The sequence below is a fragment of the Drosophila guanche genome, unplaced genomic scaffold (genome assembly GCF_900245975.1).
Source record: "Drosophila guanche unplaced genomic scaffold, DGUA_6, whole genome shotgun sequence".
NCBI lineage: Eukaryota > Metazoa > Arthropoda > Insecta > Diptera > Drosophilidae > Drosophila > Drosophila guanche.
In genome coordinates this window covers 6,026,188-6,049,249 of record NW_022995744.1, presented here as the reverse complement: position 1 = coordinate 6,049,249, position 23,062 = coordinate 6,026,188, and the positions used below count along the sequence as shown (strand labels likewise).

General features: G+C 45.4%; 5 protein-coding genes across 9 annotated transcripts in view; 1 reads left to right on the top strand and 4 right to left on the bottom strand.

The window, feature by feature from the left end:
* Positions 1-384: 384 nt before the first annotated feature.
* Positions 385-23,062, bottom strand: part of LOC117580285 (capon-like protein) — a 51,179-nt gene continuing 28,501 nt past the window's right edge. Inside the window, exons 3-10 of one of the 5 annotated variants that reach the window (XM_034266761.1) lie at positions 22,426-22,497; positions 21,695-21,790; positions 21,469-21,636; positions 14,795-15,002; positions 11,927-12,033; positions 11,417-11,581; positions 11,229-11,351; positions 7,131-8,775 (exon numbers count right to left, since the gene is read on the bottom strand). In XM_034266761.1, coding sequence (XP_034122652.1) covers positions 8,500-8,775; positions 11,229-11,351; positions 11,417-11,581; positions 11,927-12,033; positions 14,795-15,002; positions 21,469-21,636; positions 21,695-21,790; positions 22,426-22,497 — 1,215 coding nt within the window. In that variant the 3' untranslated portion in view covers positions 7,131-8,499. Of the gene's footprint in view, positions 399-7,122; positions 8,776-9,134; positions 10,958-11,228; positions 11,352-11,416; positions 11,582-11,926; positions 12,034-14,794; positions 15,003-15,202; positions 16,748-19,342; positions 19,483-21,468; positions 21,637-21,694; positions 21,791-22,425; positions 22,498-23,062 lie in introns of those variants that run through there. The other 4 variants (XM_034266759.1, XR_004573557.1, XM_034266758.1 and 1 more) reach the window with 4 other exon arrangements.
* Positions 1,094-2,131, bottom strand: LOC117580290 (MORN repeat-containing protein 5). The gene has a single exon (XM_034266764.1). The coding sequence runs from the start codon at positions 2,071-2,073 to the stop codon at positions 1,156-1,158; it is 918 nt and encodes a 305-aa protein (XP_034122655.1). The 5' UTR covers positions 2,074-2,131; the 3' UTR covers positions 1,094-1,155.
* LOC117580517 (serine protease 1) lies at positions 2,328-3,006 on the top strand. Its single transcript, XM_034267110.1, has 2 exons — positions 2,328-2,612; positions 2,689-3,006. The coding sequence occupies exons 1-2, from the start codon at positions 2,328-2,330 to the stop codon at positions 3,004-3,006; spliced, it is 603 nt and encodes a 200-aa protein (XP_034123001.1).
* On the bottom strand, positions 3,021-4,265 carry LOC117580289. Its single transcript, XM_034266763.1, has one exon. It carries the CDS (start codon positions 4,167-4,169, stop codon positions 3,051-3,053), a length of 1,119 nt encoding a protein of 372 aa, XP_034122654.1. The 5' UTR covers positions 4,170-4,265; the 3' UTR covers positions 3,021-3,050.
* LOC117580291 lies at positions 5,328-6,029 on the bottom strand. Its single transcript, XM_034266765.1, has one exon. It carries the CDS (start codon positions 5,804-5,806, stop codon positions 5,363-5,365), a length of 444 nt encoding a protein of 147 aa, XP_034122656.1. The 5' UTR covers positions 5,807-6,029; the 3' UTR covers positions 5,328-5,362.

Sequence of the window (23,062 nt, the reverse complement as noted above, 5' to 3'; positions counted from 1 at the left end):
ACAGACAGAGAGGAGAGGAGAGGAGCCAACCTACCGACCAACCCATGGCCAACTTATCAAAGCCAAAACGTGCCCAAAACGCACACACAGCCAAACGGAACGTAAAGGAATTTACATAGACAGAGGGGCAAGCCACCAGGCAGCACATTGCGGTAGGGAAACGCTAGCAAGGATGTGGCAGCACGTACTGGACAAAGGGGCACTGGGGCACGAACCACCGGAGCTAGCTAGCTGACTTCCTCGCCCAGTTGGAACGAAGACGAATGAGTGTAAAAATCGCCAGCGGCATGTGATAACAACGCCGTGTCCGGGCGTAACCAGACCAGCACAGGACTGCTTCGAATGTCCATTTAGATGGTCCTACGAGTGCTACGACTAGTCTCTATGTGTGTGTGTGTCTATGCCTGTGTTAATATTGAGTCACGTTGTATTCTTGGCTACTGTCCGGCTACAGAGCCTCTCCTTTTGCCAGAACCCCCGAAACCCATTCCACGTTCTGTTCATGTAAATGAAAATCAAACATGCAAGGGTTGATAAAGAAAATCGCGAATTCTAACACACAAAGCACACACAAATACATCTATAAATACATATATTTGTGTACACATATTTGTATATAGGATTTTCCCGCAGTTCTTTCTGTGTGTCTTTGTGTCAGGGGAGCGCCGCCAACTATTGAAATATGTTTTGGGGCGCTGTGTTTTCTGTGTGTGTTTCCTTTTCCTTTCTCTGATTTCACTCTCGTTTTTGCGCTTTTAATTAAATGAAGTTCTTTGGCTCTGAGGCTTTAATTAACAACAAAATTTATTTGTCGACCCTGAATGCCCCGTGAAATCCGCGCACGTGTAGCCAGCCCTCCATAATGGGTTCATTACCCGCTGTGCGCGGAGACACTTTCTGTGTCTGATTCTGTGACAGGTGCAGCTGAACTTGAAAAGAGCCACACGCTGACCCAAATGCCACGCCTCGCTGCCATAGGCCTAAGTGGCTTTCTATGTTCGATTGCAGTTTTGGCCGCGAGGCGCCATAAATCTTTGGGCACTAACCAACGCCCTCGAGACTCGAGCATGTGGGTCAAGCGGTACACTAAAAATTGGAATACATTTTGCCATTTATTAAGTGGAACCGAAACTGAAAACTAATGATGACGCAACATCAGTTGATGCTGCACACGTGCGACTCGCTGGTGGATCTTATTTTCCTGCACTTGCCGCGCGGCTCCCGTTTCACGGTGCGATCCACCTTGGAGCTGCAACTGTCTGAAGTGCTGGCGGCATGCAGCCGCGTCTCCTTGGCCGATTCGGAGCTCTGATGGCTGCGGTAACGTCGACAAATGTCCGGCATGGGCATGGGCGGTACACCTACCGAGTTCTTACGATAGTTCTCGTTAACCTCAAGATTATTTTGCATAATCTCGCGGGCAAATTTGTCCTTGACCTGACGTTTGATGTGATATTTGGTCAGCTTGCCGTGGCGACAGTGCTCCGTGATCCAGTGGCGCACCTTACGACAGCCCACGTAGATGCTCTGCGATTGGTACTTCAGGTCCATGAGGAAGCCCTTCGGATTCAACCTGCCAAAGCCCAAATCGAAGACGTTCTTTGGCAGCTCAGCCGGAACGGGTCCCTCTTTGGTTTGATATTTTGCGGGTCCAACAGCGGCCAACGGCGATTGGGTCTCCTGGTGGAAGCGACGATCCTCGGCGGTGCAATATTTCCAAGGATGAAAGCTAAAAGCGCCATCCTCCAGGCACGTAAAGTACACCTTCAACTTATCGTCAAAGACCATTTCGTTGATTTCGATTAATCTGCCATCCTCGTGCGTCACCTCAAAGTTGACATTCAACGGCGCCGGCATTCGTATCGAGCCACGCCCATGGAATCGACTGTTGCGAAAATGGCCCACATAGCGTGATCCATCCGGGTACACGTAGCTGCCGTAGTCCTGCATGCCCAACTCATTTATTTGGCCAAAGTATTTGGTGCCAGTGAGAAAATTGCCACTCCGCTGGCCATCAAGGGACAAATTCACCTCGGGCCGCGAATCGCGAGATAAGAATGTATATCGCTCCATCAATTTTTATAGAAACTAATACTTTGAAATATATAAACTGTGATCTGTGAGGGGTCTGTTATTTGTGAGAGTATTAACAACAGGCATGCTCGGAGTTTGTTTTACTTCTTTTTGTGAAGTCATTAGCGGCGTCTCTTCAAAGTCGTAACAAGATAAGACATAATCACAAAACGTTGGTTAATTACACAACAAAACTCTACACAAAAGCTAACACCCGAAGCGATTATTGAATAGAAGCAAAGCCTCACGTCAACATGCAAGTTTTGGTAGTAATTCTTTTAGGCTTCACAGTGTCTGCTGCTCTGTTCAATGGTGAACGAGCGCCCCATCTCGTGTTCATGGCCTTCCACAACAACAATCAGCGGTGCAGTGGCACCATCGTTGAGGAAAACTGGATACTCACGGCACGCTCCTGCCTAACATCCAGCATGGGAGTGACCATTTACTTTGGAATGGGACCCGGCCGATACTCGATTTATGTGTGTAGCTCACAGTATGTGAAAGACAACGAACATCTCGCTCTGGTGCTCGTACCTCTGGTAGTCATAAGTCAATGGCATAAGGAAGGTGGCACTGCCAGAACAGAGGAATCAATCGACTCGTTACGAAAACCAGTGGGTCAGCAACTGCGGCTGGGGCAGCACTGAACCCACAAATGGAAATCAACCCAACAGGCTGCAGTGTGTCAACCTGCAGATCATGCCCAAAAACGAGTGTGGTCTGGACTCTATCAACGAACGCATTCTGTGCACACGTCCAGTCAGTGGAATGTCCAACTGCTTCAGCGATGTCGGCAATCCTTTGGTCACGGGAGTGTACCCCATTTTGGTGGGGCTGTCTCTGTCTGAATGTAGGCCGGGACTGCCAGCTAAGTTCGCTGGGATTAGCAGCCATTTTAACTGGATACGGCAGCACACCGGCATCTACCACTGAACTCGAGTGTAAGCCAATAAATTAAATAATATTTCTCGATCGATTTACAACTGAAAGATAGAACGCGACAATTCCATGAAGCTCGAGCGGCGAATCATGTTCGATTGCACCACATTGAAGTTGTCGGCGACCTTCTTGTTCATCATGACATTAGCCGAGTCGTAGGTCTCCTTGATGTCCAGCGGAATGGGCTCAAAGGCAAAGCTATCGGAGCGGCAGCTTGAGCCACCCACAGAGTCCACGCGCTGCACATCCGAGCTGCTGGTCCAGTGACGGGGCTTCCGCTTTGTCGATTGCAAATCCCGAAACTCTTCCAGTTCACGGCGCTGCGCCAGTCGATCGTAGGCGCGGATACACTGTGCCGTGGCTCTGGCCTTGGAGTTGGTTGTACACTTCAGTGCTGAGGTTTCCGTGCGCGGCTTGGACTTGCCCTTTTCCTTGCACAACTTGTGGTAGTAGCGCTGCCGTTCCAGCCTTTCGTTGGGCGCATAAATGTCTGTCTGGGGCAGCTGGGAGAGCTCTGTCACGAGGTTGTTGTCCATGATGCGGCGACAGAAGTAGGGCGGTGGCTCGAGGATTCGCTCCTTGCGAGCGTGTCGGCAGTAACGCAGAATCCAGTTCTTTTCCCGGGGACAACCGACGTAGATGCTGCTGGTAAAGGGCGGCGGTCGGTCCATTAGCCAGCCCGTCTTTGGATTGTAGATGCCCTCCTCCACATCGTAGCAGTCCTTGGGCACGCCTCGTGGCTTCAGGCTGTTCGTCACGTAGGCGGTGGGACCCACGGGCGGTTGGCTGTAGCGACGCTCCGCCTGGTAGCGTCGATCCTGTGGCGTCAGATAGTCCCATTCCGAGGAGTCAAATCTGTTGCCTGCGAACTGGCCCTGGACATGGAGGCCGTCGGGGAACCACATGTCCTCGATGCTCTCCAGCTTGCCGTGATCGAACACACCCTTGATGGTGAAGCGATAGGGCTGTGCCAGTCGCAAGTGGCCGAACCCATGGAACTTGCCATGATGGAACCTTCCGCGATACTCACTGCCATCCGGATAGCGATAGGTGCCGAAGCCATCCATCATGTTCACCTCCTTGTTCCAGGCTCCCTCATAGCTGCTCCGGGTGATGAAGTGCCGCAACGGCGTTGTCTCTACGCCAATGGTGGACATTGCTCTGTAAAGTCTCTCCCTCCCCTCTGACTACTGCTCTGTTCTGTTGCGCTTTTCTCTGCTTCTGCTCCTGTGTTTGTGTGATTGTGTGTCGGAATCAACTGTAGGAATTTCAAACTGACTCACACAACACACAAACACCTGACCCACTTGGCCTGGCCTGGCTTGTTGAGATTACCCATCAGCTTTATGACTAAATAAATGTTTGGCCACGACTCCGCCTGCGACTGCGACTGCGACTCGACCGGGAGGTTGGGTGTGGCCGCGTCCGCCTGCCTTTAGCTATTGTCGCATGTCTGACCTAATGAATCTTTGGGTACTCTAGCGTCTAAGAGTGGGCATAACTGGTACGTTGTGGTCTTTGTAATGAACAAGTGGAGAAGGGGATTGAATTGGACTAGATTTTGAATCCCTTTACTATTGGGGTATATTCCTTATTGCAATTAAAATTGCGACTTTAAAATACGAGAAAACTTTCACAGTAAATAGTAAATATTCGACCTTTTAATTAAATTAATAAAATTAAATAGAATTGAAGAGAAGAGAAGAGAAGTCGAAAATTGTATAAAATATTTTAAAATAAATATATTGGAAATATTTTCATTTTAATTAAATTTAATATTTTCGTGCATATATGTAAATAAATTAAATTTTCGCAAATAAATTGTAATAAAACAAAAATATTATAATTTTCAATATTAAATATGAAAAATATTTATTTTTATATTTATGTCAAATATTTGAAATATTTTTACACTCTCTGCAAAATTTAAATGGCATAAATATTGAATTAAAAGTGCAATTATTGGGGACTTTTCATTGCATCGATTAATACCAAATTAAATCCTCCTTCTAAGTGACATTTTCAACAGCATTTTATATGCATTTCTGTACAAATTTAAATGAAAGTGGGTAATTTGTAGGTTCTTCTGATAAAATGTTAATCAAATAGAGACCGTATAAGATTTTATGTATAGATGTATGTTTATGTTAGTTTAGTGCAGCTACTGGCAGTTTCTTCTCCTTGCCCAATAAAAACCTTCTAAAGAGCTAGAGCATTCCATGTTCTTTATGACTCAAGGAATTCGTTTAACACCCTGCGAATGAATAGCTTAGGTGGCACACATAAAAAATGATTTTAACCGCCACCTGGGTCGACGCTCTTGCATTGCTTGACCAGAGGCAACCACCGTTTAAGTGCGATTGGCGTTTATGGCTATTGGCATTTGCTGCCATTTCTGTTGCAGGTTGTGGATGCCACATTCCCTTTCCTCAATTTTCCCCATTTTGCCATGGTTACTGCTACTACTGCTGCTGCTGCTGCACATGTCGTTGGCCTGGCCAAATCGTAAGCACTCCCTGGCGAGCCGTAACTCATGCCCACTTACCTCACTGTTGGCGCCAGTGGCGATGTTGCTGCCACTGCCGCTGCCGCTGCTGCCCACGCAGCGGAAATCGACAGAACCACCTGATGAGCGTCGCGGCTTGCCAATGTCCAGGCGAAGGATACCAGGCTTGGGTCGCTGCCGTGGAGCTGCGGCTGGAGGACTCCGCATGGAGTCGGTCGTTGCCACGGGAACTGCTGCTCCCGTGGATGCCTGCGGCTCCAAATTCTCGCTGGTGGCCTCGTTTTGCATGACCAAACTAAACTGCTGCTAAACCGGGAAAGGCGGCGAGAGTGTACCCACAGAATGCGCGTTTCACCGCGCACACAACCGCCGTGCAGCGCCAACGCGAACAGACTATATCTGTGGCAGGGCCTCCTGGCAGCTCCTGTGTAGCGCGTGGAAGCAACAATTACGCGCGCACTGAAATAAAATGTGAATTAAACGCGCCACCCACGCGATAAGTGGCAATGGATGTGTGTATCTGGATACACATCCGTGCTGTGTGTGTGTGGCGAGGATGACGCTGGACAGGACAGGACACGCGGCACTTTCAGCCGTTTCTTGTTGCTGTCACAGTCACAGCACTCACATGGCACATACTCCTGATGGGGCAAAAAGCCAACTTCCTGCTTTCAGGGTCGCAGCAGTAGCCTACCTTTGTGTAATTATGTCTGCCGCAGCCCCAAAAAATGTCAACAGGAGCTGGTTCCCGTCACCCAAAAAAATATCGCATGTCGCGCCATTCACTATGTGAAAAATATCCATTTTTCATTTTCACTTTTCATTTTTATGTTTACGTTTTTTCATTCTATTTTTTTAGTAGCTATCTTTTGTATCTTCCATTAGAGTGGCGTTGCGACTGCCTTGCCAGCCTTCACTCTGTTTTTGTAATTTGCATACCCTGCAGGGGCAAGAGGTTGGGAATATTTTAAGGAAAATTTGGTTGGGTTTTTGGAATATTTTTGGTATCGATTAAATGGAACTTTTGATTTGAGAAAAAATAGTTTGTGTGAATATTTCAAATTCTAAGTATGAGAAAGTGATTCAGAACTACCCCACATGTTTGTACTTGTGCAAAATACAAAAGTTTCCCATTTATTCCACTCTTTTTTTGTTAAATTAAATTAATTAAATTAAATTTTGTTAAAGTTTTTTTTCATTAATTTAAATTTAAATTGAACTGAATTAATGGGTGCCTTGAAGACCTGATCTATTATTTTTATCTTCCGCTTATTGGGTATCATCCAGTCGTTGTAATGCTGGCATTTTCCCCCTCCTGTAGCTCTCTCATTTTCCTTGGAATGCGACCCACTAACAGTCCCACTACCAGTGCCAGCCAAGCCCACCTGCGGTTCGGTGCCGTGTTCGCATATCCGTGCCCTGGCCCCCGTGCTGATATGCAATGCTTTTTCTATTACATGCAAAGCGCGTTAAATTAATTGAACTGTAAAGTGTCAGCAGCAGCAGTGCCACCAGCAAGCCAGTGCCATGGATAGCGACACCCACAGCAGACGAGTAAAACTCAGCATGTTGCATTTAATTTTTATTATTTTCACTTTATTCTATCCACTAAAATATTAATTTAACTTCATGGGGTTATGGGTTTGCGTTTTATGCTAAGTGGCTTATAAAATAAACTTTACTATTTTGTCGCAAAAATGTTGTTGTTTGTGGAATGTATGTGTGTGAAGTGTGATGTGAGTGTGTGTGTGTGTTGTGTTTGTTCCTGGCCTGGATTATGCTTAGTACAAATTTCAGTTTCAGTCTCAAAAAATTGTTTTTTGCATAAATTAACTAAAACCATTTTTACGTATTTTAATGTTTTCTCTATTTCTATTTCATCTTCATCCTGGATCTAACAATTTCGTACCCAAATGGGAAAACTGTCATAAAATCGTTAGGAAAATCGTCTATTGTTAATGCCGCTGCTAAACAATAAAAGCAAAGGCAATCCAAATAATGCAATAACAACTCCCGCACGGAATTTAACGATGATTAAAGTGCTGTGCGCAAAATTTTAAGTGCATCATTTGGTTGGATGCTCAGCATTCTCACAGATACTCAAATACCCAACTAAAATATTCTACTAATCCTTTTGCTTGTATCCTTATCTACGCGTACTTCTTCCGTAACTTATCAGAGTTCAAGTACAAACCGCATTTGGCTCTACGTACCACACCCTCTTTGAAGCTAGCTAACTATCTGCGAACCCTGTTTTTTATAGCTTAAAAATTCCCATAAATTTTCGAGTGAATCGCTTATACGCCACGTATGCCGCACACGCCACAGCAGCGGTTTTGAATTTATAGAGTTGGCCCACAACTTCGGGTTGGGAATCGATTTATGCATAAAAAAATAAACGTTGATGCTGGCCAAAATTTATGAATGGCAAACATTTGATCTCTGTTGTCCTTGCTGCAGGAGCCACTCTCGTTTACCCCCCACATGTTTACTTAGCTTAATAACCAGTTTTTCTTGTAACCAAAAAGCTGGTCAAGTTAAGCAGTGTGGAAGATGAGTGCGCGTTGGCTGCTTCCCGTGTGTGTCGTACGTGGCGTATGATTAATATTCGAGGCTTGTAGCTTAATGAATTGGCCACAAGAGGACGTGTTTGTTCGTCTGTGTGTGATGTTTCTGCCAAATACTTTCTTGTAGTTAATACTTAAATACACATTGAGCTCTCGAGTCTTTCATGCTCGCTAATTGACTTAGGTCTAGTCGGTATTTAGCCTGTTGCGTGTCCTTCTCCTCCTTGGTTCATGGCATCTCGATGAGCATATCGTTCGTTTTGCTTTCGTTTGCGCAGTTAATTTGGTCATTTAGTCTATTGATTTTCGTATGAACTAAGTAGGCCAGGGCCTTATTAAACCTACCACTAGGGCTATGCTAAAAACTCACTTAACAGCTAATAAACGCACACATTACGGGAGGACGAACGCCCCTCAGAACGTTGTCACTTTGCCCAAACGCATGCCGAGCAATTTACGGCGCTTTTTGGCGCTTAACTTTGTCCAAATGGTGCTGCTGCCCTCCACCAGCAGAAACTCGTCGCATAAATCATCCGTTTCCTTAGTGGCAATGCCGCCGTAGAAATGATCCTCCTGATACTTCTCAGAGCGCGAGTCACCGGAAACGAAGCCGCTCTCCGGCCGTGACAGGGAGGCGGTATGCCATGGCAGCTGCTGGAACCATCGTGCCACTTTGGCCGTTGAGGAGAGCTACGGAAATGAGTAGAGGGGGAGGTTGGGGGATGGTGTAAAGTCAGTGTGTAAATTTATGCAAATGAGTTATGTGCGCAAATTGCTGCCCGCAGCAAATCCAACGGGAGAAGAAAAAGAGAGACCGACCGACCAGGGAAAGTGAAAAATGGCGACACTTGTTTCTTGCTGCTGGTTGTTGTTGTTTCTTGGGCATCGTTTTTTCATTCATCAAGGGGAAATTTATGCACTCCGAGTACGGAGCGTGTTTTTCGCTGTGAAAACTCATTAGGGAAATTGGCCAGCCCACCCAGCACGGCGTTAACTTTCAATTATTAACAATAATACGGAACACGTATGGGTGCCCGGAACGAACTCTGTTTAAACATAATTATGCGACTTTTATTATGATTATTTGCGTTGCTCGTGCTACTTTTGTTGCTCTTTGCTCTTGATTTTCCGAGTGCACAAATAACATTTTGTATTAATGCATAGAATACAGGCATTGCCAAATAAATATTTTCATTATTGTGGCATTTTCCAGGGCAACATTCATGGGCGTCCCCGCCTAAAGTCAATTAAATTACAACAATTTACAAAAATAACATTACACAACTAAGTATTTAGCATATACATAAATATAGTACATATATAGATTCAATAGCTTAAAGGGTAGGGGAGGGGGTCGATAGGTGACTATTTTAGGAAGAGAAAATACTTTGTAACGTTTAATTTTCCAGGTTCTTCATTTGCTGATATGCCATTGGAGGGGGTTTTAGATTATGCTGCTTCGTAAATACTTTCTTTTCTTTCTTTTCTTTCACTGACTTAACATTAGACGAGTTTCTTTTGTTTTAAGGACTTTCTTTGGCACACATTTTGAGCTCTAAACAACGATTATCGCTAATCACTAGACTACATTTGATCTGGGGCAAATACTTGAATTTGCTTGACTTACAAATGTTCTTTTGGCACACTGAAATGCAAACTAAATTTACAGTTTTCAACTAAATTAATACTGTTCAACTCACGCACTCTGGTCACACTCGCACTCACGCACACACGCTCACACACTCACATCATAGAATTTTCACGCTAAACTTCTAACATGTGGAGGGGATCCTGGGTTCATATCTCCTCACTTGGTCGTATGCCTGGCCCAGGCTGTCCGCTGCACCTGGCTCATCATCTGACTCCGGTTGGGTACCTTCTCGCTGGTGCTGCGCGTTATGAAACTGGGCGTGGCCGAGAGCTTACGCTGATGTCCCGCCTCATCCGTCACACGCAGCTGCACTGGGTTGAAGCGTGTGTCCCTCCCGTTCCCGTTGCCATTTCCATTTCCATTTCCATTGCTCTGGCTGCTGCCGGGACTAATGTTGTTGTTGCTGTTGCGCAGACGCGGCGACGACGGCGAGTCCAGTGTGGAGGAGCTGCGGCTGGTGTCCCGCGTGCTGGTGGAGCCACCGCAGGCCAGACCCGCCAGATTACCATTCGAAACGGCTGCCTTCAGCTGCTCCTCGAGGCTGTTCAGGTTCTGCTCGATGCTCAGGCGCAGATCCTCGTTGAGGGAGGAGCTGCCCGCGAAGGAGTTACGGTTCATGGTGCCCAGCGGCGAGGGAGACAAGTTTCCCGTTGCCGACGCCGGGGAAGTGAGAAAATTGAAGCCTCCTCCTGCCACATTGTTGTTGTTGTTGTTGTTGGGTGTGGCCGCGGCACAGGATAAGGGATTCGCATAGAAGAAGGAGTTGTGCGGCGAGGCCGAGGGCGTTTGCGGTGTCGGCGCTGGATTCGCATTCAGATTGAGCGCCTGCAGCCGGTTGAGCAGCTCCTGATTGACCTGAAACAGATCCTTGGACAGGGCATCCTGCTGCTGCTGTTGCTGCTGCTGCTGCAGCTGGTTGCTGATGCTCTGCAGTTGACTCATGGAGGGGTACGGACTGCTGCCACTAGCTGGCGGTGGTGGCGGCGTGGCCGGAGTCAGCTGTGGCTGCTGCTGCTGCTGCTGCGGCGTTGGTGGAGTCTGCTGCTGCTGCTGCTGTTGCAGGTTCTGTAGATGTTGGCTCTGCTGATTCAGCCCGCTCAGCTGGTGGCTGAGGGAGGTCAGCTGCTGGTTGATGTTGCCCAAATTGTTGATCTGCTGATTGATGGTCGCCAGATTGTTGTTGTTGCTGGTGGCCTGAAGCAGCAGCTGCAGCTGCGATTGCTGCGTGAGGGGTGAGGGGTGAAAGGTCACATTAAGTAGGGGTCACCTGAACTAACAACAAAAACGGGCAACGAACAAACAAACAAACAGCTGGAACTATTAACAGTCGTGCAAAAAAAAAACAACAACAGCAAATTGGCAGCCAAGTGAAATGAAAATCATGCAACAAAAAGGGAGGGACAGGATTCAGCTCGGATATTCAGCGCAAAATTTACGATCGCATAACTCAAAAGCCTAAAGTAACATAAAAAACTGAGAGGCTGAAGCTCACCTGTGGCGCCAGTCCAATGTTGGCGGTGGTGAGGCCAGCGCTCTGCTGCTCGTTGTATGCCCCCAGCGATGCCAAATGCTCCAAGAGCTCACGATTCTGTTGCAGAAGCTGCTGAGTGCGTGCCTGTAGATAAAGGGAAAGCCAGGGTTTACTTTATGTTGAATTGTTAATCCCAAATGTTAGCTCACCTGCGCCTCAATGCGCGCATTCGTCTCAGAGATGAGCTGCTCTCGCACGAGCATCAATTGTCCAAGGGCCTGACGGGTCTGCAGTGCCTGCGCCTCCAGCTGATCCTTCAGCTGTGTGATCTCAGTGCGCGGCGATGCAGGTGAACCCGGTGAATCCACATCGCACTGCAAAAAGAAATTATAGATAAAAAATATGCTTTAAATTAGTAATCGAAAAACCTTGACACCCTCGCCACAAATTGTTTACTCTTGCTGGGTGGCTTTTGGTTGTTGTTCTTTTTGTTTGCATAAACAAATTGAAAATATTAATTTGGTATAAAAGATTTTGTTTCGGCTCATAACAATTTGGCCAATCATTAATAGCATTTTAATTGTGCTTTTGGCCAAGATATGCTAATGGCCAAAAGCGATTTGGAATGGGATTTGGATTATTATTGGCAGGCCATTCCACAGAGCATTATGTGATGATGATTGGGGCATAAGTATGATGTTTTAGCTACGTTTACTCACCAGCAGGCTGGTCGATTTACGTAGACTCGATTGCGATGGCATCAGCTCCAAGTGGTTCGGTCGCTGCGGCTGCGTGTGGTTCAGATCGGGCGTTATGGCCAAGTGCTCTAAAAATATACAAAAATACACAAAAATGTAAAAACCAGAAATGATTTTGAGTGAGTGAAACGACGGAGCGCTTACGAGGCGCCCTCCAATCTGTCAAGGTCATTGCACAGCCACGTAGGGGGCGGATCGAGGCACAGCCACACCTGGTGGTCCCCGCTCGCAGCCACTTTCGCGCTTTGCGCTTAATTTCCCATTAATTACAGCATTCTAGAGTTCAATATCAATGTGTGTTTTGGTTATGTTCTGTGCGTTCAAAAATAATGAAACAATTAGCTAGACGCGCCCCGAGATGATGATAATGATGATCGGGATGGGGTTGGGGTTGGACTATTGATGGGCCAGACAAAGTCCACTTGAGCGTGGCGTTTTCTTGCTCTTTCTGTTTATTTGCAGAAATTTGAAATTGATTTGTTGGCAAATATTTCAGCAATTTGTTCCACGAACTTTACCTACAGCCTGACGGGCTGTAAAACCCAGGGGGGAGAGTCGAAGGCCTGCCGGAATCTCATTCCATATATCACTATACTATATGGCCAGTGGCGAATTATATTTAGATTTAATTTTGGATTTGAATTTCGCACCTTGGGCACGTGTTAATTGCTGGCAAATGGCGCTTCAAGTGCTGTAAAAATCCTTCACAGCATGTAAATTAATTTTTGCATTTTCGCATTGTTCTGGCATCTAATTGATTGAATTTTGCAAGGATTTGGCCTCGACCAAACACACATGTTACATTTTCTAAAATTAGGAATACATTTTTACAACCCAAATGACCCATTTCGAGGGAATCGAGCGACGAGCAGACATCAACCTCAATTAGAGAACAGCTCAAAGAGGTTCGCAAAGCAGCTGCATAGAAATCTCCTTGTGTGTGTGACAGGGAACAACAATTGGCAATTGAAAATGTGTTCACAATTTTTGTATATTTGTGATACATTTTAGCCAAATTGCCTGGCCAAAGTCAATATAGAAGGTGTTGAGTAAAAGATATTGTCTACACTGTTGTCGCTCGCTGCCTGTGTGGCCTGCCAAGAGCAATAAATGGTTTTTAGTTTTATTATTGTTCTGGCAACGGTCTGCCCCAATTGGAAACAAGTTTTAGTGGCACGTACATAAATATATTCCAGAATATATGCACAATTCTAATGGAATTTATAGCATAATTTTAGGTGCCGGGCAGTGCCATTCAACTGTGTCCCTCAATGATGCTAATCCTAGCACAAATATCTGCCAACAAGTTGACATAATTCATTGTTTTGGTGTCGAGTCGTCCCAGAAAATTACAAGTTGAGGATTTCTGTATCTCTTCATATTAATAAATAATTGTTGGCACACGACTCTGGGAGTGGACACGCCCACAAACACCACGTGTCCCCACGCCTACCTACAATGTGTCGCCTCGACTGATGGCATCACAGCCAGCTGAAAGTATCTGCAAAATACAAGTAATCCATCTCCAAAACTGCCTGATACACCTTAAAAAAACCAAAACCACCACCCCCACCCGACGTTCCACCGCGGCAGCATATCTAAGAGATTATTTATATTTTGTTTTATTTATGTGTGTATACATTCTTCTCCGTATTTCTGGCGAATGATGTCGTCCGATGGTTTTTAGACAAAAGATGGTAAAAACGAATTGTATTCTTAGTGAGGTTTTAATATTTCTTGTGTCTGCCGTTTCGCTGCTGGTTTTTTTATGCTTTTTGGCAGTCGCTACGCGTTGATGACGTCAAACTGCGCCTTGTCTGTGTAAGTGTTTGCGAGGGGGTGGGAGGAAAGTCTGATGGGTCGGGGTAACGGCAGACAGTCGCATGAAGATTATTGAAAATTGAAGCAATATGTGGAAATTGCTTAACGGCGCTGAAGTGTATGTCGAAAGCGCTCTCATAATTTTCTTTTTCCTGAGACTTTTTTTTGCTTGAGACTTTTCTTTGCTCTCTTTGCTCTCTTTCTCTCTTTTTTTGTATATTTTTGTTCTTGTATATTTTCAATATTTTCTGCTTATATGCGCAGTCATTTTTCATTATAAATTATTTTTTTCTTTACTTTTACAGTGGGTGCGGGCATTGTGCATCGTCTCCCCATTGCTCTCGCTTGCATATTGTGTATTTACGAATAAGCACACTGTAGCGGTAAGTAAAATAAACTAAACCTTACAATAACAGTCCCTCCGGTAATCAACTGAACTTCTTGTTCAAATTAGGGCATAATAAACTTCGTTGTGTCTCGTTGCTTAATTTTTGTTGGCATGAGGCAGGCATAAATGTATGTCCAGAAATACATTTTTGATTGTTTTATTTCCCGTTTGCCGTTTTCGTTTTTAATTGTTGTTAATTTTTAATTTTTAAAGCCTTTTCTCGTGCAGTTACCCCAACAGTTAGTCCGCTGGCGAGCCACAGCCCTGTCGAAAAATGCAATTTAAATGCAAATTCCACTGCCGCTCACGCCCTTAGCTCTGCACTGAATTCGAAATTAAAGAGCAGAAATTTGCATTGGAATGCAAAAATGAATAGGAAACTAATGCGACCAGGGTGTCCAGGGTGTCTCCTTCTCTCTCTGTGTGTGTTTGGGTGTACATGGACCCAGGAAACAGCCCGACGGACGTTGTCATTCGACAGCGAGAGCTTTTAATTTATTTATTGGCCAGGCAACGACCCACTGGCAGAGCCAGACACGACGTAGTCGTTGTGCCCTGTCCACCATTGGCTTCCCCCAGTCCCCATTGCAATTTCCATTTCCAATCGACATTTTTCTTACCTTTCTTTGGCGTCTCGTTGTCGCCTCTGCCGCATCGTTCCCCATCCTCGCTCAGCTGCTGTTCGCTGATTTGCTCCACATCGAGTAGCTCCGACGATGAGATATCGGAGCGCTCGTCATTAGGTTCCAGGGAATTCTTATGAAGATTAAATTTGTGGCACACTTCAAAGGCTTGTCCGACGGTGCGAACGATGCGCATGGCCTGAGACTGCAAGAGGAAGAGAAAGAGCGAAAGAAGGAGAGATTAATATAATTGCATTAAGCCAACAAGCCCCGCTATATATATTGACATCAATTAGGGCACTCAAGTAGGCGGTGGCGTCCGCCCACATGTGGCGCACAGTGGCATGCCACTTGGCGCAAGAGTAAATTACACATACGCCCCGTGGACCCGCGCATTGAACCCACCTCGGGATCGCTTGCCGCACAGCCGCAGGAAATTGCATCCTTTGTGCGATTATTGCATAAATTATCACAGTCACTTCCTGCCGCCAGTCCCCCGCGTGTGCGCTCCAGCGGCGAGCTGCGCCGTCGCTGCCTCGCCTGCCGCTGCTCCGCGACGAGTAGCGGCAGGACTTGGTCCCCGGCCACAATGGGCTCCCGGAACGACAGCTTCTTGCGCGGCTTGTCCGTCTTGGGTCGCTCCAGCATAATGCTGCCGCTGCCAATGCCAAATCCATCGGCAGTTCTCCCTCCTCCTCCGCCACCTCCCCCTCCGCTGCTGTGGCTGGAGTTGCTCTGCTGGTCGCTGAGGCTCTTGCGGCGCTGCAGCTGATGGCGCTGCTCGGAGCGCTGATGCAGCTGATGGGCACGACGCAGAGCCTCCGGAGAGGCCGTCTCATAACGGTCACTGGGCAGACGCTTGAATTTAAGGCGTGCCTTCAGGACATCGCCATTAGACACGGAACTGGCAGCAGTGGAAGCGGCTGGTTGTGGCTTGTGTGTGCTCTTGGCCACCGGCTGCTCCTTCTTGATAATGTACACGGTGTTCTCGTTATCGTTGAAGAGAATGTGCTTGGGCTTGTGGTCGATGTAGGTGTCGTCCAGGAAGCGTCCCGGCTGTCCTGCCTGGGCCGACTGTCCTCCGCCAGGATGCAGAGTTTTGGGTGACAGTTCGCTCTCCACACAGCCGATAAGCTCCCGGATGTCCAGACTCTTGTTGCGCGACAGATGCTTCTGTTTTCGCTTGTTCGCCGGCACCGGCGACTGCGGCGGTTTGCTGGCATTATTATTGTCCTTGAGCTGCAGCTGCTTATCCCCGACTAGTATGTCGCGGATGAGACCGCCGCCGCTGCGGAAAATGTTTCGATGGTAGTGAACCTCCGTGAGCTTTTCCGTACTGTGGCCCGCCTGCTGTTCGGGCTGCGGCGATTGGGCCTTGGCCGTGTTCACTTTGCTGCGACTGCGCGCCCACGGCAGGAAGTCAAAGGCCTTGGTAATGGGACTGCGGGGTGTGGACGAGGAGCGCTCCAAGAGCTGCTGATGGCGCTGCTGCTTTAACGGTGTGGTGGTGGCTGCCATGCTGTGGAGTGTTTTTTCCTGCTTCATGGTCAACGGTCAACGATCCGCGAAAAAGTATTCGCAAGGTTGCCCCGAAATATTTGTCGCGTTTTCTATGTTTGCTTTTCAACGCTCGACGGGGAATTAACTTCAATGCTGTTCAGTGTTTGTTGATGTTCTTGTTCTTTCTGGCTATTAATTTCATAATTGCTTAGGGCTTTGCTCTGCTCTGCTGTGGTCCATGGGGTTCGCCTCCTTGGTCCAGGTTGTTCACACACTGCAGCTGCGCAGCCATTTCTTTTCGCACCTTTCCCGAGGTGTGCCAAATTGTTTATGCTGCTCTCTGTTCCTCTCTGTTTTTTCGATTATTGTTTCTTGTTGCTTATTTTGGGTTCTTTTGCGCGTTCATTTATTTATGTATTATTGAATTATTTGCAACATTTCATCTGCTGCCTGTAAAGCGTTTCAAGATACGATTATTTCGGTGCTACTTTTTTTTTATTTTATATTTCTGCCGCAAGCGAAAAAAAACTGTCAATCTCTGGTTGGGGTTTTGTTTAAGTTAGCCATCAGGGAAAAATGCATGTCAGACAGCAGAATGATGTGCATCAGAGCTACGAATATGTGTATAAAGCAGCAATTTGACTGGCAGAACGGAACAGATCGAAGGCCGCTGCTGGAGATGAGTCAGGGGAAAAGGGCAACCGAAATTGCAACCTGAAACTCTGACTAATAGCAGACATTCCACAAACTGTAATACACATTTCGAATTACCAATTAGGACCGGTTAAATCTTGTGTGCTTCCATTTCACTCTTGGCCATAACTTGAGGCACTCTAAAGGGCTACTTTGAGGCACTAACCAACCATCAATTTGAATTATTTTGACAGGCAGTGACAGCACTTGTTGGGCAAGTGGCAGAGGGATAGAGAGAGGGAAACATCATGCTTACAACACGTTCCTTAAAGCCAAAACTTATTGGCTGCCCAACAGTTCTTTCAAGGTTAATCTTCACCGAACCAAAAGTGGCGTCGCATCGTCTCCCCTCGCTGGATTCATAGCCAAAGTATAGATGTATCTCCCTGCCACGTGTGCTGTCTAGAGAAGGTGGCAACTGATGGTCTATCTCTACATATATTTCCCATGGGTACCTCTTGTGCAATTTCACATAAATCAAATCGAAGAGAAGCTATACAAAAAAACACAAATATATCTAAAGCGTATATAAAGTGTGTGGCAATTTTGAATTTACGTTACAGCAAATGAAAACTTAAATAAATACACACAGCATAATAACGTACAGAAGGAAAATCACTTTTGGCGTTTCGTGGAAAACTACTTGAAAATTGATGGCGTTAAAAAATGACTTTGTTAGCTTTTGTTTTATTTATTTGAATTTTAATTCCCATTTTACGCTGTACGGCAATCAAATCTGGCAGTTTGTTTGCCCCACAAATGTCTGTCATAAGGGAAAATGTTGTACAGAGAAATCTCTTGGGTAAACCGTTCCAGCTGTTGGTTCTCGTTTCCCCTCTATCCCTCTGCAGTCTGGCAAATGTTTACTGCGGCTACACGTCGTTGCTGGTCAGGACTTTTGCAGTAGCAGTTGGTGGCAGCCACTGTAGCCACATCCGCAGCTGCAGGCTGCACAGTTTCGCCCTGTGGCTGGTTGCAACTCATAAATTCTGCACATTGTCACGTGGTTTCCACTCTTTCGCTCTCACTCTGTGTATCTCTTGCTCTGGGCTGGCTACTAATAAAGTTCTCATTAGTCATGCAGAAGGCGGCACTTAAAAATTCAATTTTGCACAAACATCGAGTGGAAAACGCACAAAGCAAGGAAAAATGCTCAAAGAAAAATCGTGAGTTTATATTTTTGGTTGTTGATGGACTCTGGGCTAAGGGGAAAAACACACCTGGGGTTGGTTGTTCGATTTCAGAAATACTTTAGAGCAGGCTATTAAAATAATGGATCTATTTTGGCTTGAAATGCAAAAAGCAAAAAAGAAAAAAATATAGAATGAAAAACTCAGAGAGGGAAACCACAAAACAAAGCGAAACGAATGCCGATTGTGGCGGCCATTTTTGGGAAAGTCAAGAGAGATAATGGGAGGAGAAGGAGCAAGGGAGGAGCAACAGGTAAAATAAAGAATATATTTCCACGAACCATTTACCCTCAACTATTTTGCCATAAATTGCTCAACATTCGAATGAGGGAGCAGTTCATCAAAATATTTCTAGTGTCTGTCTAACAATTCTGACGTTTGTTGTGTTCAATTTCAATGCATAAATAAATACGGTAAGGAAAAATCATAAATATTTCAGTCTTAATATCACGTGTGTGTGCTGCTCATAATTATTCTTTATTTATTTGGATGAGCCCCACGCATTTCCTGGACTACCTGTGGCTAGCACAGGGCTCATTAAATTTAAGAAAATAATATGCATAAACAATGTTCGAAGAGTCTTAGAGGAACAAGTGCGTCATGGAGTCAAGCAAGAGCTATGTACATATACATATGTGGCATAAAAATCAGACCAAATTGATTGTACTTATTAGGGAATCCAACTCGAAATTCTCCCATTTTTTCCGCATTTTGCAGTTGATTTTTGTCTCTGCTAATTAATTTTCTGGTCACCAGTTTGTTCCGCTCCTGTGGCTCATTATTAAATTCCTAGCTGGGGCATTGTTTAAATATATAGAAAAATCGGCTGTTTATTATTCTGACATTTCTGTTCATTTAGTGGCGTCAGCAGTCCCCCAAAGTCGAATGACAAAACACTTTTTGTGATTTCTGGCAGCGGTCGGGGAATGTTTTTCCACAACATTTTGAAACAATTTAATTTCTCGGCTCGTCTGCGATGTTGATAGATGGGCGGGACTGGCAACATATTTTCCCTAACACTTTTGACATGCCATTGGCTGAATTTATTACTCGTTTTCGTTACGCTTTTTGACACATTTTTTTTTTCGATTTGGCAGAAATATGGTTTTAGTTTTGGCACAGTTTCTTGCACAATTTATTCGCATTATTATTCACACAACACCTTTGATTAGGATTGTTTTACACTCCACTGACACGCACTCGTTGCATAATTTTTCAGTTTTTGGATATTTTTCCGGAAGATTTTCCAATCAGCCTGCACGACGTCCGCAAAGGCGCGCCGTCTAGAACGCACTGGACAAAGCAGCAGCGGCTGGGAGCGGAGATCGTAATCGATCGATTGCCTTGCAGCCGGCTAAAGGAGAGCTTTTACTTGGCCAGAGAGAAAGAGAAGAACACACAGAGAAGCCAGAGAGCTTTTTTGTTGCTCAGCTGTTAACACGATCGTTTTGGCTTTTTGCTTTTTCGGGCAGTTTCACGCTGCGTTTGTTTTGGTCCAACGTTTCACCAGCAACAACAACATCAGCAGCAAACAGTAAATAAAAGAAGAAACATTGATTCAAGAACCCGCTGCTGACACAGTGACGTCATTGCTTTGTGTTTCGCGGAAGTACTCTGGAAGCTGGAAAGCCTTTTCTTTGGCTGCCTTTTGCTCTCATGCTTAGGCCATAAATCATACACTTTTCAGCGCATTGTCTGCTGGCCGTGTTTATGTGTACCTCATTTCGGCTCTCCAAATTACGCTGCATTTCCATTAGCCTCTTGTTGTTGGAAAGTGCCTCTCACCTCTGTCTCAGGTGCAGCATCGCTGTGTGGAGCTTTGGCTCTGACGCACGCGGCGTATGCGCAATTTTCCACACGTGCATGCGGCGTGTAGCAGTTAATGCTCCGTCTATGTCTATGTCTATGTCTATGGCCCCACGTCCTGGCCTTAATTTCGTGTGTCACTTGTCAGGCATTTCGACAGGCCCACAAACACAGGCCATGTCAGGCCCTGGCCCGATGATGTCTTCTGATGGATGGGATTGGAATTCGTTCCCAGAATTTCTGCTTGTTAATTAGAAAACAAAAAATAGAAATGCCAACTTGACATTGTCTGCGAATTGAAGTTGAAGGCCAGCGAATTTCACAGAAATATCTTCGCTTTAGCTTTTCCTTTTTGGATTATTAATTTGGAACATTTTCACCGCATTTTGACGGGGGAAATTAATCACAAGAACCGCATTCGGGGCGGAATCAAAGCGAATGCATTTCCCCACAGGCTAAAAGACTACAAAGTAAAATCTGATTTATTTATTGGCCAAATCGCGGCCATAACTTAATGGAGAGCCTGCCCCAGACATGGCCGTGTTGTCGCTTCAACACGGAAATGGTCTGCCTGATGGACAGTTGCGCCTTACTTTTTGCTCAGACCTCCCCAATGTTTAGATCCCAATGTTTTTGCTCTCTAATGGCCAATGAAAAATCGTTCAAATTGACAATGAGAAATGATCATGGAATCACCAAACAGCCACTAAAGTAGCCACAAACGAATGGATATCAACTGGCAAAAGTGTCGCTGCTGGAAATGTTTAAGTTTCTGATAAATATACAAAGTCAGAGGCGATTTAAAACGGAAGTTCTATACTAAACAGAAGTTCGTGCAAGGAACGTTAGGTGAGGGACAAACTAAAGGAAATCGTGAGCTAAATTGGCTGCAGAAATGTTTAATTTATTCTAGCAATAACAGAGAAAACTTTATTATGATCCACAGCTACTTTTAACCACTTTAAATAGATTGAAAAAATTCCTACACTTGCATGGGATTTTGTGTTGTTTATTTCACACTCTTTGAGGCTTGCCCGAATCCTTAGAGATTCCATCAAATAGATCGCTTTTATAGCGCATCTAAATCAAATGACTGCACTCTGCAGTACAGTTTGGGGGGATATATCGTGTTTATTTGCTAGTTGTTTTCGTTTCGGTTTTCCAATGCTGGATACAAGCCAAAATTATGCATACAAACGAGCAGAATTCTTATTTATAGAAGCCTAACACATGAGGGGAGCTGTATGGTCTGCTGTGAGGGAGGAATGGGTAATGTCAAGTAAGTCAAATCACATGTACAAGTAGCCAGCCAACAACCAGCCAACAGCCTCATGCATTATGCGAATTGTGGCCATAAACAATTCTCGTGGCTGTGCCCCGTAAAACCCCCACAAAAGTCAACTTATTTTGCATTTGTAAAAGATCAGGTAAACATAATCTATAAGCTATAGAATGTATATAAAAACCATATCATATTCTCACCTTTTTGTGACTTTTGAAGACGGAACACTTGAACGTATCCGTGCTGGCATCGCGCGCTATGTAACTGAATATCTTGAGATCGCTGCTGTCGTGTGACACGTAGAATATGCGGTATATGGGATGATTGAGCAACTCGATTTCCTCGGGGTCATTGGTCCAGTTTTTTTTCTAAATAGACAAATACAATTGATGGATTTATGTATATTTATGTGCGACATTGACTTACTTTTCGACGACGCTTCTTGAGCACAACGCGTACGCCATTTACCGATATGTGTATGGTGACCTTTCGCTTCTTTAGATTCTGCACTTTGCACTCGTACTGCAAGAGAGAGAGAAAAAGATAAGATACATATAGAGAGTGCACGTAATCCCAGAATTTTTCAATTAACATTTGACTGCCTCGTGACGGCTGTGTGAGGCTAATGGCCCAGACATGACAATAACCAGCGCAACATTTGCCAGCATAATGGCTGACAGACAGGGCTAAGACGCGCAGTCATATGTGTACAGCCAGGCCAAGGCGGCTTAAGCCAAGACACGCACGACCCGCCAGCAGGAGAGAGTGGGGTATGGGGGATGAGCCTGAACAAGCCTCGTTACTTTTTATGCTGCTTGAATGGCACTTTTCTCTTCTTGTTTGAATTTCCTTACGTTCTTAGCATTTTCCAATCTCGCTTTGGGCTCTGCGTGTTGCTGTAATCAAAGCTTGCTGCGACGCTTGGAAAGTGTTGTCTTCTGTTTTGGGTGGTGTGGCGGGGCAGTGAAATTTTAAAACCGCTTCAAGCCTGTCACAAAGTTTCTTTAATTGCCTGAAGGATATATTTACACACATGCTTCCTGCCTGCCTTCCGTTCTGCGTTACCAAAGATTCGGGCTAAATAGCTGTGTAACTTTTTGGCAATTCTTTTGCTGGGCTTTCCGCTTTTGATAGCTGACAACCAAGTATGTACTTACCCTTATGCGGCGCATTGCCTGAACAATCTCTGCACGTGTGTTCGGTCGCGGCACCTCCTCCCAGCCAACAAACTGCAACGAAAAGAGAGGGAAAGGAAAATGTGTAAGTATTTATTATTACTGTTGATTGACCCAAACAAAGGCCCAAGTTAAACAAAGACCCTCGAGTGGGACTGCTGGCCGAGAGCCCTACAAACGGAGTGACCGTGCCCCTGCCACCCATCGCCAAACTTTAAATTACAAAAATTAGCTGCCAGCGAGTAAAGCTTCGCAAGCAAAGTTGCACCACAAAAAACTCTGCGGAAAATCGCCAGCATTTAATGCGAAAATTCATTTATATATAGCAGAGTCGGCCACACTTTCTGTTGCCAACAGCCTCGACACAGTAAACGTATTTTTAGCGTGAAAATTATTCTAAATTTAAGCCAGCAATCGAGTGCAGGGCAGAGGCCCTTTGTCAATGGCTGCAGATGGGAGCAGACCCTGGATTTTTCTCCTTCTCCTTCTCCTTCTCTGCGTTGCCATTGGGGCACACATTCAGTGTTAGCCTCTGCTCCATCTAATTTATGGCCCATAAATGAATGACTAAAGCCACAATTTGTCGTGCACTTATTTTGTTGGAATTGTTTTGTGTTGG